At 44.2% G+C, this 19,248-nt stretch overlaps 3 protein-coding genes across 4 annotated transcripts; all 3 read right to left on the bottom strand.

Moving 5' to 3' along the window:
* Positions 1–7,478: 7,478 nt before the first annotated feature.
* Positions 7,479–10,946, bottom strand: foxg1c (forkhead box G1c). Its single transcript, XM_021582800.2, has one exon. It carries the CDS (start codon positions 10,490–10,492, stop codon positions 9,212–9,214), a length of 1,281 nt encoding a protein of 426 aa, XP_021438475.2. The 5' UTR covers positions 10,493–10,946; the 3' UTR covers positions 7,479–9,211.
* Positions 10,947–13,143: 2,197 nt separating this feature from the next.
* pglyrp5 (peptidoglycan recognition protein 5) lies at positions 13,144–14,534 on the bottom strand. Of its 2 annotated transcripts, none has more exons than XM_021581801.2 (4): positions 14,414–14,534; positions 14,037–14,229; positions 13,829–13,947; positions 13,144–13,740 (listed from the first exon to the last, which is right to left on the bottom strand). In XM_021581801.2, exons 1-4 carry the CDS (start codon positions 14,430–14,432, stop codon positions 13,568–13,570), a joined length of 504 nt encoding a protein of 167 aa, XP_021437476.1. In that variant the 5' UTR covers positions 14,433–14,534; the 3' UTR covers positions 13,144–13,567. The 2 variants fall into 2 exon arrangements, with proteins under 2 accessions (XP_021437476.1, XP_021437475.1); XM_021581800.2 differs by having other exon boundaries at positions 14,037–14,232.
* Positions 14,535–15,074: 540 nt separating this feature from the next.
* polr2i (RNA polymerase II subunit I) lies at positions 15,075–18,548 on the bottom strand. Its single transcript, NM_001165064.2, is given in 6 exon segments — positions 15,075–15,506; positions 15,647–15,698; positions 15,870–15,944; positions 16,076–16,149; positions 16,314–16,368; positions 18,401–18,548. Coding segments are annotated over 6 exon segments (381 nt in total). The 5' UTR covers positions 18,463–18,548; the 3' UTR covers positions 15,075–15,443.
* Positions 18,549–19,248: the final 700 nt, after the last annotated feature.

Below are 19,248 nucleotides of genomic sequence, written 5' to 3' on the forward strand. Positions count from 1 at the left end.
TCGTGGACATTCAGATCGGGGTCTGGTGGTTCCATCATCCCGCACCCCCTCTCCGATACCCATGGAGCTGGGAGGGGCGGTGCGCAGGGAGACCGGAGGGGGTTCCCGCTCGTGCAGTATCTGTGGCCGCAGAGGTCACACTGTCAGTTGGTGCCATCCTCACCCAGAGTCCTCTGTTGCACATATGTTTGTGTCTGCCACTTTTCCTGAGTTTTCCCCGCATTCCCAGCATTCCCAGCATAAGGCGCTCGTCGATTCAGGCGTGGCTGGGAACTTCATTGATAGAGCTTTAGCCCATAGTTTAGGGATCCCCATTTTTCCCGTGGATGTGCCTTTCCCCGTTCACGCCTTAGATAGTCGACCATTAGGGTCAGGGTTGATTAGGGAGGTCACCACTCCTTTGGGCATGGTGACGCAGGGGGTCATACGGGAGAATTAGTCTCTTACTTATTAACTCTCCTGCGTTTCCCGTGGTGCTGGGCCTACCCTGGTTAGCTTGTCATAACCCCACTGTGGTCGCGAGAGTGCCCAGGTAGGTGTTTAGGGGTTTCCATTGGTGCTACTACGGTGGACAGTCCAGACCAGCTCTCCACCGTGCGCATTGCTACTGAATATGCCGATTTGGCTCTCGCCTTCTCCAAAAAGAAGGCGACTCAATTACCACCTCATCGACGAGGCGATTGTGCGATAGATCTCCTGGTAGACGTTGCACTTCCGAGGAGTCGCATATATCCACACTCACAGGCGGAGACGGAGGCTATGGAAACATATGTCTCCGAATCCCTGCGTCAGGGGTACATTCGGTCCTCCACTTCACCCGTCTCCTCAGATTTTTTTTGTGAAGAAGAAGGAGGGAGGTCTGTGTCGGGGTCTATATCAGATCACAGTGAGGTATAGTTACCCGCTACCGCTCATAGGCACAGCGATAGAGTCAATGCACGGGGCGCGCTTCTTCACCAAACTAGATCTCAGGAGTGCTTACAATCTGGTGTGTATCCGAGAGGGAGACGAGTGGAAGATGGCTTTCAGTACCATCTCTGAGCACTATGAGTACCTCGTCATGCCGTACGGGTTGATGAATGCGCCATCAGTCTTCCAAGCTTTTGTAGACGAGATTTTCAGGGGCCTGCACTGGCAGGGTGTAATGGTGTATATTGATGACATTTTGATATACTCAGATGCTCGCACCGAGCATGTGTCCCTGTGCGCAGAGTGCTTGGTCGCCTGTTGGAGCATGACCTGTACGTCAAGGCTGAGAAATGCCTGTTCTTCCAACAGTCCGTCTCCTTCCTAGGGTATCGCATTTCCATGTCAGGGGTGGATATGGAGAGTGACCGCATTGCAGCCGTGCCGACTCCCACCACGGTAAAGGAGGTGCAGCGAATCTTAGGGTTTGCCAACTACTACCGGAGGTTTGTCCGGGGTTTTGGTCAGGTAGCGGCTCCCATTCCCTCACTGCTGAAGGGGGGGCCGGTGTGCTTTCAATGGTCAGCTGAGGCGGACAGGGCTTTTAGGCACCTGAGGGCTCTGTTTACCTTGGCCCATCCGGATCCCTCTTTGACGTTCATAGTGGAGGTGGATGCGTCAGAGGCTGGGATAGGAGCTGTGCTCTCTCAGCGCTCGGGTACGCCACCGAAGCTCCGCCCCTGTGCCTTCTTCTCAAAGAAGCTCAGCCCTGCGGAGCGAAACAATGATGTGGGGTACCGGGAGCTGTTGGTTGTCATCAAAGCTTTGAAGACGTAGAGACATTAGCATGAGGGGGCTAAACACCCTTTTCTCATCTGGACTGACCACCGCAATCTGGAGTACATCCGGGCGGTGAGCAGACTGAACCCTCGCCAGGCAAGGTGGGCCATGTTTTTCACCCGTTTTGTGTTTACCTTTTCCTACAGACGAGGCTCCCAGAATGTTAAGGCAGACGCATTGTCCCGGCTGTATGACACAGAGGAGCAGCCCATGGATCCCACTCCCATAGTGTGGGAGCTGGACGAGGACATTGAGCGGGCGTCACGTGCAGAGCACGCTCCCCTCCAGTGGCCAGCTGGGCGTCTGTATGTTCTGTCCGCGACCGGCTGATCTATTGGGCCCACACGTCACCCTCCTCTGGTCATCCTGGGATCGGTCAGACGGTGTGCTGTCTTAGTGGGAAGTACTGGTGGCCAACTTTGGCTAAGGACGTGAGGGTTTATATTTCTTCCTGCTCGGTGTGCGCCCAGTGTAAGGCTCCTAGGAACCTGCCCAGAGGTAAATTACAACCCTTACCTGTTCCACAACGGCCGTGGTCGCACCTGTCGGTGGATTTCATAAACGATCTTCCACCTTCACAGGGTAACACCACGATCCTGGTCGTTGTGGATCGTTTTTCAAAGTCCTGTTGTCTCCTCCCTTTGCCCGGTCTCCCAACGGCCCTAAAAACTGTGGAGGCCCTGTTTTCTCACGTCTTCCGGCACTATGGGGTACCTGAGGATATAGTGTCTGATCGGGGTCCCCAGTTCACATCGAGGGTCTGGAGGGCGTTCATGGAACGTCTGGGGGTCTCGGTCAGCCTTACCTCAGGTTTTCCTGCTGAGAGTAATGGGCACGTGGAGACAGTTAACCAGGATGTGGGTAGGTTTCTGAGGTCTTATTGCCAGGACCGGCCAGGGGAGGGGGCAACATTCGTTCCCTGGGCAGAGATGGCCCAGAACTCCTCCACTAACCTCTCTCCCTTCCAGTGTGTACTGGGGTATCAGCCGGTTCTGGCTCCTTGGCATCAGAGTCAGACCGAGGCTCCTGTGGTCTCACCGGGGGACCGGGTCTGGCTCTCTAACCGAAACCTGCCCCTCCGCCTGCCCTGTCGGAAGCTGGGTCCGCGGTTTGTGGGGCAATTTAAAGTTCTGAGGAGAGTGAATGAGGTATGTTATAGGTTACAGCTTCCCCCCGATTACTGCATTAACCCCTCGTTCCATGTGTCTCTCCTCAGGCCAGTGGTGGCTGGCCCGCTCCAGGAGTCTGAGGTGCGGGAGGTCCCTCCGCCCCCTCGGCGTACTCTGTTTGTTCCATACTGGATTCGAGACGTCGGGCGAGGAGCCTTCAGTACCTCGTGGACTGGGAGGGGTATGGTCCGGAGGAGAGATGCTGGGTTCCGGTGGAGGACGTGTTGGATCCTTCTATGCTGCGAGAGTTCCACCGTCTCCATCTGGATCGCCCTGCGCCTTGCCCTCCGGGTCGTCCCTGAGGTCGGTGTCGACGTGCTGCTGGAGCCGCGCGTCAGGGGGGGGTACTGTCACGACTTCCGCCGAAGTTGGTCCCTCTCCTTGTTTGGGCGGTGTTCGGCGGTCGAAGTCACCGACCTTCTAGCCATCGCTGATCCATTTTTCATTTTCCATTGATTTTGTCTTGTCTCACATCACACCTGGTTACAATCCCATCATTACATGTTGTGTATTTAACCGTCTGTTTTACCTGTCTTTGTCTGTGATTGTTCGTTGCATGTATTGGTGCTAAGTATGTTATGGTGTGCGATGGGTTTTGTACCCACTTTCTTTATTTTGTATATGTTGGTTTTCGGAGTTTGTGAGCATTTATTAAATAATTCTGTTTATACCAAGTTTGTTCTCCTGCGCCTTCCCTGCCACCAGCACGCACCCCATTACAGACACGGACAGTTGGATTAGCCGGGTTCAAGGATGTTTATTTAAATAACAAACATAAAGATAACAATAGGTCTCCCCCAGGAGACACTCTCAGGGATACCATCTTCTGGGCTTGCTGTATCCTGCGGGGAACAATACTGAGCTCCCTCCTTTATCCCTGGGACTGAGCACGACTATACTGGAGTCACCTCTCTTCCCCCAGTCCCCTCTCAGTGTGCTGCCCTTCTGGCAGCTTTATGGGACTCGTGCAGCTGGTGAGCAATCAGCCCCTTGATTACTCACCAACCACAATCGGTCCCAATTAGTCCTGGCCTGAGAGCCCGTTGAGACCTGGCACATCTCTCACCAGGCCTCAACGAGTCTCCCCCTGATGGCTGACCTGCTATATGCCACAGTACATAGTCAAGACAACGCAGGAGTGGCTTCGGGACAAGTCTCTGAATTTCCTTGAGTGGCCCAGCCAAAGCCCGGACTTGGACCCGATCTAACATCGCTGGAGAGACCTGAAAATAGCCGTGCAGCAAAACTCCCCATCCAACATGACAGAGATTGAGAGGATCTGCAGATAAGAATGGGAGAAACTCCTCAAATACAGGTGTGCCAAGCTTGTAGGGTCATACCCAAGAAGACTCGAGGCTGTAATCACTGCCAAAGGTGCTTCAACAAAGTACTGACTAAAGGGTCTGAATGCTTATGTAAATGTGATATTTACGTGTTTTCTTTTTATTAAATTAGCAAAAATTTCTAATGTTTTGTTGTTGTCCTTATGTCATTATGGGGTGTTGTCTGTAGATTGATGGAAAAATAAATGATTTAATACATTTTAGAATAAGGCTGTAAACTAACAAAACGTGGTAAAGTCAAGGGGTCTGAATATTTTCTGAGGGCACTGTGTAAGATCTTCCACCCCCATCTGGGATACGGATGCCTGATGAAGACCTAAGGGGCGAAACGTTTTTATAAATGAAATTACCTGGGAGCATGAGCAGTGGTGTGTGGGGTTTTCCATTAGTTTGCATACAACTCCAGCACCTGTGGAAAGTATCTGGATGTGCGTATATTCTTCAGCTTTTGTACATGACACCTACAATACTACACATTCCTTTGTCTCATGCCCTTCTGCACACTTCTCCAACCTAGGAACACCACCCTGTCTGCATCGCACCAAATGACGAGCATCACAAACACCAGGAATCTTCCCCTTCAGTCGGTCAACTTCATATTTACCGCTACCCCAGTTCTCTCTCCTTTTAATGGTGCCCTTTTCTTGAGAGCAAAACAATTCACGTCTCTTGTCCCCATTACTTTAGCACAGGGTGTCTGCTCCCTCTGACCAGCAGAAACACAAACCACACACCAGATAACTTCTGGTTACCTTTACTGATTCCACACCACCTAACTCTGTTTTCACCCACCCTGAAAACACAAATGGATCAGCCAAAAGGCAAGGGTTCACTTTTCCCAAAAATGTAATTCCTACCGTCACAGACTCATCTTTATCCTGACACTCGGTGCAAGCCTCGGGCTCCGAGAACTGTGACTGTACAAAGGCTTCCGGGTCTCGTTAAAATTTATTTCTGATACATTATATGGAGAAATTCTAACCCATTATGGGTTATACTTAGGACACACGGCAGATTCCCTAAAAACATGGCACTTCGACACAGCTACGACCGGAAGTTACTTTTTCGTAGCAGGTTAGGAGAATTAGGTTAAGGATAGGAAAAGTGTTAGGGTTAGCGAAAATGCTCTCCTAACCTGCTATGAAAAGTCACTTCCGGTCGTAGCTGTATCGAAGTGGCATGTTTTTTAGGTCCGGGATACATTGCGCTTTAAGCTACATATCAGTGCCCACTGCAAATATTGGCAGACACAGACCCACATGTAACTCTGTTGTAGACCTCTTGGTGACAGAGATGAGAGTGAACGCGTGTGAGAGACAGAGATGTACATTATTTGCACAGTACTGAGACATAGGGAGATTGGCTTACTGGCGAGAGACAGGCAGGCGCCTGGGGGGGAGATACATCTACCAACCTTATTTCACAGGGTGGCTCCTCTACCTTGGGAGGGCACATGCTAGGGGATAATCACACCCACAGTGTGCTGATTTGGGAGGCCCAAATTTGGGATTGATTTACAAAGCTTGACTATCATTATGAAACATACACCCTCTACCTGTCTCAGCCAAACAGCTTACATAGGCCCCTTTTCACTCACTCTCTTCCTGTCATAAATCCCAGATTAATTCTTACAGAGAGGGTGGGATTACTTGGGATTACTGACTGTTAGCTGTCCATACACCCGTGTGTGTGTGTGTGTGTGTGTGTGTGTGTGTGTGTGTGTGTGTGTGTGTGTGTGTGTGTGTGTGTGTGTGTGTGTGTGTGTGTGTGTGTGTGTGTGTGTGTGTGTGTGTGTGTGTGTGTGTGTGTGTGTGTGTATGTGTGTGTGTGTGAGTGTGTGTGTGTGTGTGTGTGTATGTGTGTGTGTGTGTGTGTGTGTGTGTGTGTGTGTGTATTTGTATTTGTATTTGTATTTGTGTGCGGTCTAGCTACACAGTCTTGGTGAGCACAAGCTGCCCTTGAGTGCACAGACACATCTTGAGGCCTGCCTCAGTCCCTCTCCTCATGCTGATTTACTCTCTGCCCTGTGGTACTGTGAGTCTGGCTGGGTGATTTAGAGGTGTGGGGTTATTATCAATGCCTGTCAGAGGATGGCTGTTATTTATTACTGAATTCACAGCAAACAGGATTGTATTACAGTTGCCCCAGGACACACAAAGCCCCATTCTGTACTAGCTTACTTGTTGATTCACTCTCTATCTTGCTCTAAGTGGTTATACCACAATTACTCATGTGCGTAATGAAAATGTTTTTATAATCTTTGTATCTAGATCCTAAGTTTGCCAACAGTGTTGGTGTAAGGTTACATGAAACATCCTAAGAGCAGTATCCTGGTCTAACCGCAGCCGACTGTGTTTGAGACTGGGCTGTCTAGGAAAGGTGGCTACAGTCCACATAAAGCCTCTTTTGTTTGATAGAGGCACACTTCCAGAAATCTGTCCTTATCTGTGTCCTCACACATCTATTTTTATTAAATTATATCTCGAATGAGCCCCAAGAAAGGTAAGGAAAAGTTCATCAGGCGGTGATGTCATGTGCAGGCGAAACAGTAGAAGTAGATCAATGAGATCAGCTAGGCTATGATGTCTATCTCTCTCTCTCCCTATACATCTCAGTCAAGGCTCTGCATGCCCTTTATCACACTGACACGTCTGTAGTTTCAGATTTGAACTTTTGATGATCTTAAAGTCCCAGTGCAGTCAAAAAACGTGATTTCACCGTGTTTTATATTTATTTCCACAATATGAGGTAGGAATAATACTGTGAAATTGTGAAAATTATGGTAATACTATTTTATTGCGAGAGCTGTTTGAAAAGACCACCTGAAATTTCAGGTTCTGGTGGGATAGAGTTTTGACCTTCCATGGTGAAATCACCATGCGGTAAATGAGTTAATAGAACAATAAGAAAGAGAGTTCAAAACCTCTCTGACAGTAACAGCTAGTTTTCATTTTTCCCTCCCCACTCCCAGACAGTCCCAGAAAAATGATTGCTTGAGAAATTGCTCTTTGCTCAGAAGCTATTTTTTTTTTTTTTTTGACCATTTAAATTTAAAACAATCATAGTAAGGTACTTAATTGTTACCCAGATATTGAGATGAAAACAGCTGCATTGGAACTCTTTCAGATACAGCAGCATGGCTATTTGTGGTGGTAACAGTGGGTTTCATCAGCAGGTGCTAATGAAGTTTCTGTTTAAATATGACCATGAGTGTTGGACTGGGAGAATGTGTGTGTGTCCTGCGTGCATGTGTGAGTGCTATTTGGATGCAGCTGGATTCCTTCTGGACTCATTGACACTCTCTTCCTGTTCCTTAAGTATCACATAACCGGCTGTTATGTTTTGAATGCATATGTAATACAACTCATCCCTTTTATATCACTATTTTTGTTTTTATTGCACACACATTATAAAATGGATAAAATTAATTACACGTATAGCCTACAGTATATGACATGCACAGAGTTCCCTGTAAACAAACATTTTCAGGCTTAAAAGGGAAAAAGATAGCTAGTGCAGATACAGTACAAATCATGCAAGACATACAGTCACCATCTCTGGGATGAATCATTTCTCAAAGCATATTTAGTATAGTTATTTTCTAAAAATGTAAGAAGTGCATAACACAGCATTGTGTTCATATTGAGCATTGAGACGATTGAGATACATTTACAAACACAGATGGAGACAATCACTGCAGATTTGATTTTGAAGTAATAGGAGAGTGCAGACAGAGAAAAACTCTTAGCCTATATATTTTTATGAGGAACTTTTACTCTTAATTCAGGAACATCAAAATAATTCTGGACTTTTGTCTGTAATGTATACATTATTTTAATAGCATCAGAGTAAACACTATATTTCCAATACTTTTTCAGACATGACCAAAGATTTCGTTTTTAATTAAAGGGCAAACCGTTAATTACGCACAGCCTTCCTCAAGCAATATCAAATCAAATCAAACTTTATTTGTCACATGCGCTGAATACAAGTGTAGACTTTACCATGAAATGCTTACTTACTAGCCCTTAAACAACAGTGCAGTTCAAGAAGAGATAAGAAAATATTTACCATGTAGACTCAAATAAAAAGTAATAATAAAAAGAAACACAATAAGAATAACAATAACGAGGCTATATACAATACGATTGATAGAGGACATTTATGAAGACAATTGTTCTTTCAAGTTTGTTTTAAGATAATAACAGTGAATTGTTAAAACACATCCAGTTGTCAGAAGATATGTTATATTAATGGAAATATCTGGAGAGTACCTATGGAACACAGTCGGACAAGATATTTTCATTTTTTTAAAACATTTTTTTCATTAAATGGTTAATGTTTCATGTAGCCCACATCCCTAAGAACTAGACCTACGAATCGCAAAACGAAGTTATAACACCAATAACGAAAAAAACGAATACAAACTTCAGAGAGTGATGGTTTAGCCTGTTTGTAAAAATAGCCTAAACGATGATGCAAAATCTTGCAATAACAACCTCGACCATGATAATTACCTTCACAGATACCAAATAGTTTGTTATTTTCACGACATTATTCCTCATTATGAAACTCTTACTTCATGCGCAATAATTCAAATACAGCATCATTTTCTCATCTCTCTTCATCTTGTGATGTATAGTTAGTTAGTGGTCTATTAAAATACAAAATAAAATACTAACGAAAGAAATATATATTTTTTTATGATCTGAACGCACCACAAATATTGACCATTCGTGAATTTGTTGTTGATACGTTTAGATTAAATTGCACATTAAAGCGTGAGTGGCAATTATTTAAAAAATATTAAATAATTGTTTTCTGTCCAAAGACATATGCCTATTTGGGAAATAGCAAACTCACATAAATTATTTGAATACATTTCGCAGCATTGGTAGACATTAGTAAGATTTAATCCATAAAGAGAAACTGACGTTTTTAATTTAAATATGGTCATTTCCCTGCATCCCAAGAAAGATTGGTGTTGAGGGAGCTCATGGGGCTGATTGAGGGAAAATAATTAGTGAACTCCGCACACAAACTCCCCAAGCAATCCGATGGCCCATTTTTTCCGGAGTAAATGGGTCCGGCTGGAGATGCCTTGGTTGGGGGGTACTCATCCTGGCACCATGTATTGAATGTCGCCGGGTGGGGTACCTGGTGATGCGAGTAAAAATAACTAGCTTGTCGGTTGAGCAAGTTAAAGGAACAAGGGTTAGGGAGAGACAAAGTGCATGGCAACGATGAAGAGGCGAATGTGGAGGCTGCGCTCATTTGGTGATGACGACGGTATTGCGCGCCTGCACCCATGCCAAAATACGATGACTCCTGGTTTGTTTGGAAGAGTCGGTCTGCTCCAGCATTTATGGCACTCATGTGGTGTGACCGTTGAGAAAGGATCGAGGTGGCATAGTTGGAGTGATTGGGCCCTACACATGACCCCATGCCCGGGTGTGAGTTCGCAGGAGGTTGAAGGTTTAGAAACGATGGCACCGGCCAATAAAAGGACCCGGTGAACGCCAGCCCGGCGGCAGTGGTGGAGGTCAAACGGGCACCCCGTTTTATTGCCAGTTTTGTCTGGGTGCCCGCCGTGGAACGGCGCCGGAGTTTACCAGTTGTGCCACCAATGAACACGTCCTCGCTTGAAGGGTCAAGCATCCAGTAGTTGCCTTTGCCTGGGTCATCATAATGGCGAGGTACTTTGACGAAGCACTTGTTCAAACTCAGGTTATGTCGGATTGAATTCTGCCATCCTTGTCTATTTTCTTGATAGTAAGGGAAGTTGCCCATGATGAACTCGTAAATGCCGTTGAGGGTAAGCCTTCGCTCCGGGCTCTGGCGAATAGCCATCATTATCAATGCGTTATAGCTGAAAGGAGGTTTCTCCGGTTTAGCTTTTCCCTCTACTCCTCCAGATGTCTTCACCTCTCCCACTCCATCGGTATCTTCTCTGTCTTCCCTTTCTCCATTTCTGGAGAGTCGTTTGTCTTCTTGGACTGCGTATTCTTTATGACAATTCTTGTCTCCATGTAAATCATATGTTCCATCTTGAGCACAAACTTCTTTAGGCCTAGTAGATGGCCCCGAAGAAATGTGTTTTCTGGAAAGATGCCCATCCAGCACGGCACCGTCATCACTCATCACTCCCTCTCGTCGAAACAGCAGGCTGCTGATGCTGAATGAAGACTTGTGGAAAAATCTGACAGGAGCTTTCAAATCCTCCATGTTCAACATCACCCACTTCCCGCGGCGTCTGGCAGTCTGAAGAGAAGGAACGTCTAAATCCACGAAATAATACGCACGTCGTCTTGGGGTGCCAAAGACAAAATGCGCCACTCGTGCTTAAACTCCTGCTCAACAATCCTGATCCAAACATGCATAGTCACACAAGCCGTATACTACAAACTTTGCGATTAGTTTAGTGCGCTGCCAATTTCACTGACTGGCAGATGAACTCCCACGTTCAATTATAACACTTCTCGAGGAGCGTGAAACTCAAACCTCTCACCTGCGTTTCGCCCTCTGGGAACGCCTCTCTCCACTCCTTTCCGTCTGTTTACACAATAACCTGGCAAACAGCCCATCAAAGCCGAATTAGGTGAAGGTGTGTAAGTAATTTAGGAGTAGGTAAACTCGTAAAGTAAGTAAACAAGCGGAGAACTTAAACGAGACATAGTTGCGGGGCAGATTGTGTAGCCTAGACGTCTGGCTGGAGAGCATGCAGCTTCCTGCACAACAGTTGACAGGTAAGATGTGTTGCAACATCAAGGCACACAGTATGAAGCAGCATTTATGTTTCACCATCTCTATTTTCTCAATTTGATATGGGGTCCCCTTTAATACTCCATCATGCAATACAAGTGTTCACTTGTTTGGAAATACGCATAGCTTACAATGTTGAAACATCTACAGCTTTTCTATCTTTGACAAATTGTTTTATTTGATTTTTTTAGTGATTTGAGAAGCCATTTCAAATCAACCCAAAAGCTTAAACTCATTCAGGACAAAACAGCAAGTCAGGACAAGATATTTTGGCCACCCAAAATGGAAATCCCATCCAGTTATGTCAATAGTTTGTACTTGTTCAGCAGCATATTTTTATTTACTCAGTGTAAGTTACCCTTACACCCTTCTCAGTCCTTATTTCCTAGAACACCTTATAGCAGCACACTCATAGAAAAAGGAACATAATGGTATGTGGACAATTTTATGTGAATACCCAAATATATCATGTTTAGCCTAATCTAAACAGACGCATTTTACAACCTTAATATTTTGCCTCTACAATTACACTGAATGGGTGGCGATTTACAACAGATTCCTGAAGCCGCTTGCACATCAATTGCCAAATCAGACAAACTGTACATTGCCCACGTACAGTGAGGGAAAAAAGTATTTGATCCCCTGCTGATTTTGTACATTTGCCCACTGACAAAGAAATGATCAGTCTATAATTTTAATGGTAGGTTTATCTGAACAGTGAGAGACAGAATAGCAAAATAAATCCAGAAAAACGCTTGTCAAAAATGTTAGAAATTGATTTGTATTTTAATGAGGGAAATAAGTATTTGACCCCTCTTCAAAACATGACTTAGTACTTGGTGGCAAAACCCTTGTTGGCAATCACAGAGGTCAGATGTTTCTTGTAGTTGGCCACCAGGTTTGCACACATCTCAGGAGGGATTTTGTCCCACTCCTCTTTGCAGATCTTCTCCAAGTCATTAAAGTTGCGAGGCTGACGTTTGGCAACTCAAACCTTCAGCTCCCTCCACAGATTTTCTATGGGATTAAGGTCTGGAGTTTGGCTAGGCCACTCCAGGACCTTGATGTGCTTCTTCTTGAGCCACTCCTTTGTTGCCTTGGCCGTGTGTTTTGGGTCATTGTCATGCTGGAATACCCATCCATGACCCATTTTCAATGCCCTGGCTGAGGGAAGGAGGTTCTCGCCCAAGATTTGACGGTACATGGCCCCGTCCATCGTCCCTTTGATGCGGTGAAGTTGTCCTGTCCCCTTAGCAGAAAAACACCCCCAAAGCATGTTTTTGGTTGGTTTTGGATGGTTTTCTTGGGGTCATAGGCAGCATTCCTCCTCCTCCAAACATGGCAAGTTGAGTTGATGCCAAAGAGCTCCATTTGGTCTCATCTGACCACAACACTATCACTCAGTTGTCCTCTGAATCATTCAGATGTTCATTGGCAAACTTCAGACGGGCATGTATATGTGCTTTCTTGAGCAGGGGGACCTTGCGGGCCCCGCAGGATTTCAGTCCTTCACGGCGTAGTGTGTTACCAATTGTTTTCTTGGTGACTATGGTCCCAGCTGCCTTGAGATCATTGACAAGATCCTCCCGTGTAGTTCTGGGCTGATTCCTCACCGTTCCCATGATCATTGCAACTCCACGAGGTGAGATCTTGCATGGAGCCCCAGGCCGAGGGAGATTGACAGTTCTTTACAATCTACAATCTTGTCCCTGACATCCCTTGGAGAGCTCTTTGGTCTTGTCCTTGGTGGAGAGTTTGGAATCTGATTCATTGATTGCTTCTGTGGACAGGTGTCTTTTATACAGGTAACAAACTGAGATTAGGAGCACTCCCTTTTAGAGTGTGCTCCTAATCTCAGCTCGTTACCTGTATAAAAGACACCTGGGAGCCAGAAATCTTTCTGATTGAGAGGGGGTCAAATACTTATTTCCCTCATTAAAATGCAAATCAATTTATTACATTTTTTACATGCTTTTTTCTGGATTTTTTTGTTGTTATTCTGTCTTTCACTGTTCAAATAAACCTACCATTAAAATTATAGACTGATCATTTCTTTGTCAGTGGGCAAATGTACAAAATCAGCAGGGGATCAAATACTCCCCCCCCCCCCCCCCCCACTGTATGTCCTCTACAAAACACAGATATATAAAGTGGTCTAATGGTCCACTACACAGCTGATTCAAATAATCAAAGCTTGATGGTGAGTTGGTCATTTGAATCAGCTGTGTAGTGCTAGGGCAAAAACAAAATGTGCACCCAGGGGGGCCCCAGGACTGGGTTTGGGAAACCCCATTATCAAATCAAATTTGATTGGTCACATACAAGTGTTTAGCAGATGTTATTGCGGGTCTAGTGAAATGCTTGTGAAAAAAAGAGTATGCATTTTAGGCCATGGCTACAATAAAGCATCATTGCCCCATCTAGTGGTTTAAAAACACACAAGGAAGTCCCAAAATGTTAAGTGTGCTGTTCAGGGTTTTCTCTTTCACCACCGACTCACTTTCTCTGTCGAACCAGTAGCAATTGAGCCTGTGGAAGAGGTTATGTTTAGGGAAATTGTAGATGTTTTAGTGCAGCGTATAGTCTCTCCCCAGGACATTCAGTGTCCCCCAAGTCTCTATGCCCAAGCAGGGTAAATCCAGGGTGCAAATGCCCCTGGGAAACACCACACTGCAGGAGCTGTTTAACAGATGACAGGGCTGCTGGACTAGGGCTCTCATCTGAAACAGAGAAGCGGAACCCATTGGCATCAATGCCTTACACACTGTAATGACTTGGAGATGAAAAGTCCAATATTGTGTTTCTTACTGTTGAAGTTGCCCATGAAGGCAATGCCCAAAGAGTCACGGTTATTGTCCTTGGTATGTGCACCCACAACACCCCAGCCTCGGCCCTCATACACTGTGCAATCTCCCCCAATAAGAAAGCTGCAAATGCAAGAAAACAGTTATTTCCATTTAGTATTATCCTGACACAATGAATGATAGAAAACACCAGGAAAGGAGAGGTCACTCACTTGTATCCAATGTCATCAAAGTTCCTATCCTGCATATGCATTGTCTGTATGTGGATGAGCTGGTCCATACATTCTCGGATGCCCCTGCAGTGCAACAGTGCAGTGTGGTGTATGACAACTCTTTGAGCAGGACACTTGAGGGTCTCCCGGCATCGAGGGGCTACTGCTCCCCACTGTTCCCGAGTAACCACCTCTACTGAAATGCATGCATATGGTTAACAAACCACAGTAAATCTATGGTGTTCCATATCCAAACTATAGACCTAACAATTCACTTTCGTTTACCCATTCATAACAAAGTATCATACCTAGTCCTCAAAGCATTATCAGAAAACTTAATCATTACCTTTCGATAGAACTCATAGGTACTTCCTTACCAGTGACTCTTAAATCCATGTATTATATTATCCAGACTTGCTTTTGATTTAGTCGCTAGAGGCCATTTAAAAGAGCAAGTTTCCTTGACGTTCCTTAGAATAAGTTGTTAACAACATATTGTTAAAGGGGGTGTGGACTGTTTCTCCAGCGGGTTATTACATGTTTTGCGTACTTTCCTTTCACGTGCATGCCAATCACATTAGTCATGTGTTTCTCAATGACACCAACTCTCAGTGGGTCTGAAAACAACTGAAAAATACACACATTGGGAAATACACTGCAGTGGCCAAACAGGTAGGCCTAGAAAAAAAAGAGAAGTCGAAGCCACACTACTAAAGAGGAACATTTCATATGCCCAGTTATAAAACACAATACTTTTTTTAACCATTTCTATTTCAGCCAAACAGGTAGGCCTAGAAAAAAAGAAAGTCGAAACCACACCACTAAAGAGGAACATTTCATATGCCCAGTTATAAAACACAATACTTTTTTTAACCATCTCTATTTCAGCTCTTTTGGGATGGCAAGTATTGCAACAGAGATTGGTTCACGGGATTGTGTAACCACGGTAATTCAGGAAATATTTAATATATACAACAGTGGCATTCACAGTTTTAGAGAAGTCTTTTTGAAAGAAATCAGAAGCATTTAACAAAAGTTGTATTTTTTATTTTATTTCTCCCAGTTCAAAAAATAATAATAATAAGACAAATACCTGAAAAAAGTACTAGAGCTAATACATTATTAACACAATGTCCCAACAGTTAGGTGTTCCTCCACAACAAGGTAATACATGGGATTTAAGTGGTCCATACAAATCTTAGCAGTTCCACGACATACTTGCCAACAAGATGATGAAGAACTAACACAAAAAGTTAGTATTCCTGTAAATAAAGTTTCTGATTTGGCTGAGTATTTTAGACCCACATAATGATCAGTCATTCTGATTTCAGCCACAGTGAACCAGTGAGACACAGTAGCCTGTTGGGTGACAGCAGACGCTGTGGATGCATACATCTGACCTCTTCTTCACTCCGTCCAGCGGTGTCCACAGTGAGGGGCCGTGCAGACATAGTACAGCCTCATGGCATCCTACATAGAAAATAAAGCAGTTACTTTCATATACACCACATATTAATGTATCCATATGGCTCAGTGGACTCTAGTATTTCTATATTTGGCTAACTCTTTGGGGACAGAGAATGTTCAATGATGAAAAAATAGCAACGCACCTCAGCCTTCATACTGTGGGACTGGAAAAACACTGCCTCCTTGTGACCGCACCTGAAAAGAGAGAAAAGAGATCAATGTTAGATTTATTTGGAAGTTATTTTGAATTGATAGAGATGTTTGTGAATCGAAAAAGTGTGGAAAAATTGCCTGATTTCAGAGAGCTAAAGGAGGAAGATAAAGAGAGTGTTTGTTCGAGTGTGTGTGAGTGTTGGCCACTCTCACTTTGGGCAGGGGTGATCCTCTGTCCGGGGTAGCGTTGGATCCTGAGACACATCTGCAATTATCTGCGTCAGCTCACTGAGGAGAGAAGAGAGAGAGAGAGAGAGAAGAGAAAGGGGTGAGAAAGATGAGACAAATTACTTAATTTCCCATGACAGATGTATATTTCAGTGTCTGAGAATAAGTGGTGGAAAATAGGGATCACTTACTCAACTTCATGGGTGATCTTGTTGACATAGATGCAGCTGTTGTCTGCTTCTTGTTGATAGTCACAGTTCCTGCACTGTTGAGATACACAGCGAAGTCAAAAATGGTTACTACATTCATGCATTTACTTGTTTCAACAATTGAAAGCTCAAACACTTCCCAACCAATAAAGGTAGTGCATGAAACTAGCTAACTACTGTAAGCCATTTGGAGTGGGTATATGAATGTCATCACACTTACTGCATAGAGCAGGATTCGATTCTCCTTGTCTTCTTTGGGATACAACATGTTGTTGCTAAAACAGAATGAAACAATTTTGTTATAACATTCTAGTTTGTGTTAAGATAATGGTCATAATGACAACCCAGAGAGAGCGCTAGTGGGGGCACCTATCTAGGATAGCTAAACAGGTGCATTATGATTGTCTGATTAGGATGTTGTGACAGGTAACACCTGAGTAAAGGATTATGCTTGCATCTCATCTAACTCTCCGACGAGAGATATTCACATATTAACATGGGGTCAGAGAAATTAACCCAAAGCCAAGCGCTACGGAAAAGAGGATAAGGTATGAGGACAATGTAATCGCTGTCGGATAAACGCAAACAAGTGGATCAAATGAGTGAAGATGGAGAGCCTGCAACGTCTCTCAGTCAAATTCCATTGCCTAGCGACATGGACAAGAAAGGCGATTTGTATCAAAACTGGTTATTTTTCCGCGGTCAGTGGGAGAAATATGAAATCGCTACGGGCTTACATAAAAAGACCCGCATCAGAGTAGCAACACTGCTTAGTATAGGCTGGACACCTGAAATGTTGTAATAATGTTTTTTTCTGATAACTAGCTCATTGCATCTCCCAGCTGCTTTCCGTAGGTTTGAAGTATTCACAAAAAAAACAGGCTTTATTTAGGTCATTTTTCACCCTGCCAGCTCCTATTTGTTCTATTGAGCACCAACTCGCCTTCCAAATGTCCTATTCCCAGCTTAATGTTGTACTTCACAATGCCTGCTTTGCTATTGTTGGCAATGAGACCTGCCCACGTTGCTGGTAGTTAAAATGTAATTAACAACAAATTACTAATGGAACTCTGAGGTCTTCCCATTGTTTACTATAGGGAAATAGGTATATCTGTCTATTTGGCCAAATATATGACAATGTATATATTTAGATTTTTTTCAATTTGGAACCATTTTAAAACATGAGAATCTCCTCTGTCTAATTGTGTAAGGCTGGGCAGCTTACTCTGTTGTCATCAAACGCTAGCCTCGAAACACCATTTGCCCTTGGAACGCTGCGCTCCCCCCATTGTTTTCCTATGGAGAGGCATGCTGGTCTATTTCGCCAAATATCTCGCAATGTGTATATTTAGATTTTTTTCAAGTCGGGCACAATTTTAATCAGGATAATCTCTTCTTTCTAATTGCATAAGGTTGAACAGCGTACTCTGCTGTCATCGATCGCTAGACCAGAAATAGTCAAAAGTTGCAATTTTCCCCTACTTCCACGTTATGCAGGCATAAATACACTTGTCACTATCGAGGTTTACTAATTTACTATTCGAGGATTACGAATTATAAACGTCACACCAGTCAAAACAAGCTGTGTGTATGTTCGATTCCATTCATTTGCTATGGGATTGCGCTAGTGTTCCAGTTTAGCCAACGTTCTGTCATTTTTCAGCCTTGGGTGTATTTTGACTCGTTCTATTTTCCAGCCTACTTGGAAGAGTGCCCATATGCTTCAGCGTCACCTAGATCTGGTGGAAGAGGCCAGACAATGTTCAAAGAAAAACCTTGACGTTTTACAAAGACATTTTGAACTCGTAATGTGAATGATGAAATATTCATTTTTTTAAAACACCAACAAACTGAAGCAGAGACGCCTGCCTGGTCTATGTTGTGAGACTGAGTCAATTGTCTAGTCATGTGATATCAGGTCAATGAGAGACGAAATGATCAGACAGACTTGTGATTGACCGTAAAGATAACATTGACAGTAATTGATTGACCGTAAAGACCACAATTTACGCCACATATCTATGCAGAGCAAGCACAATTCTTTACTGAGGTATTACAGGTCACGATATCCTAATCAGATACTCATTATGCACCCGTTTATCTATCCTAGATACTACATTATACCCATTATTTTCATATATAACACGTTAATTACCTCGCGCACTTCATACAATTTTGGACTATACTGGTACCGTCAGAGAGAATAAGGATTGCGACTCAATTTCATAGCTACTAGTCTTTAGCTAGCTAGCTACAGTGACGTTATGCACTTTCTAAGTTAACTTCTTTATAACCATCTGCTCTTACCATTCTTGACAAAATCGAATCCCAACGAATCCGGGTTCATATGTACCACCCTCTATATCCATTTGAAATGGTTTACAAATAAAAATCAACGAAATAATGAACAACTCAGAATTTCTGGCTAGCTAGCAATGTTGTCTCCCGCTTCCACGATGAAAACAAGACGCACGCGCACAAAATGTTAGAGAATTCGATGGCAGTTTATTAGTTGCAGCGCCAACTGCTGTGGAGGACTAAATGACACCCAACACGCGTGTGTCATTCCGTGTTTATTATTATCAGAATATAAAAAATGCGTTGTTGTTAACCGATAAAATGCATTATCAATTTAATTACACCACTGAGGAGTTGAAGACAAGTAAATTGGCACTAAATAAGTACATATCAGGACACCCACTTAGTATGCAATGAAGTTATTATGCCAAAAGAAACCCAACAAACACAGTGTCATTGTCTTCAGTAGCAAAAATGTCATGTCTTATAGGTCCCCACAGATTAACCCAAACCTGGTCTCCTACAGTGAGCTCAATCACACTACCAATGCTGACTACCTGGCAACACTTGTCTGGCAGGCTGGTGTGGTATGCTGAGACAACCCGCTGGCCATTCTTTAAGATACTACACTGGGCGCGGCCGTAGGTGGACATATGCAATGTGAAGTGGTACAAGCCAGCCAGTGGGCAGTTGAATTTTCCTGTATGAGTACTATAGCCGTCTCCCTCATTGACCAGGACGTTGGCAAACTTCAGGATACTGCTGTGAGTTGGGTAGCTGTCACAAATGTTTAGTTTGGCTGTGAAGGCTACAATCTTTCCTAGAATGGAAGAATGAACATAGAGGGGGAGAGAGAG

This window comes from Oncorhynchus mykiss, chromosome 24 (assembly GCF_013265735.2).
Source record: "Oncorhynchus mykiss isolate Arlee chromosome 24, USDA_OmykA_1.1, whole genome shotgun sequence".
NCBI classification, from domain to species: Eukaryota; Metazoa; Chordata; class Actinopteri; order Salmoniformes; family Salmonidae; genus Oncorhynchus; species Oncorhynchus mykiss.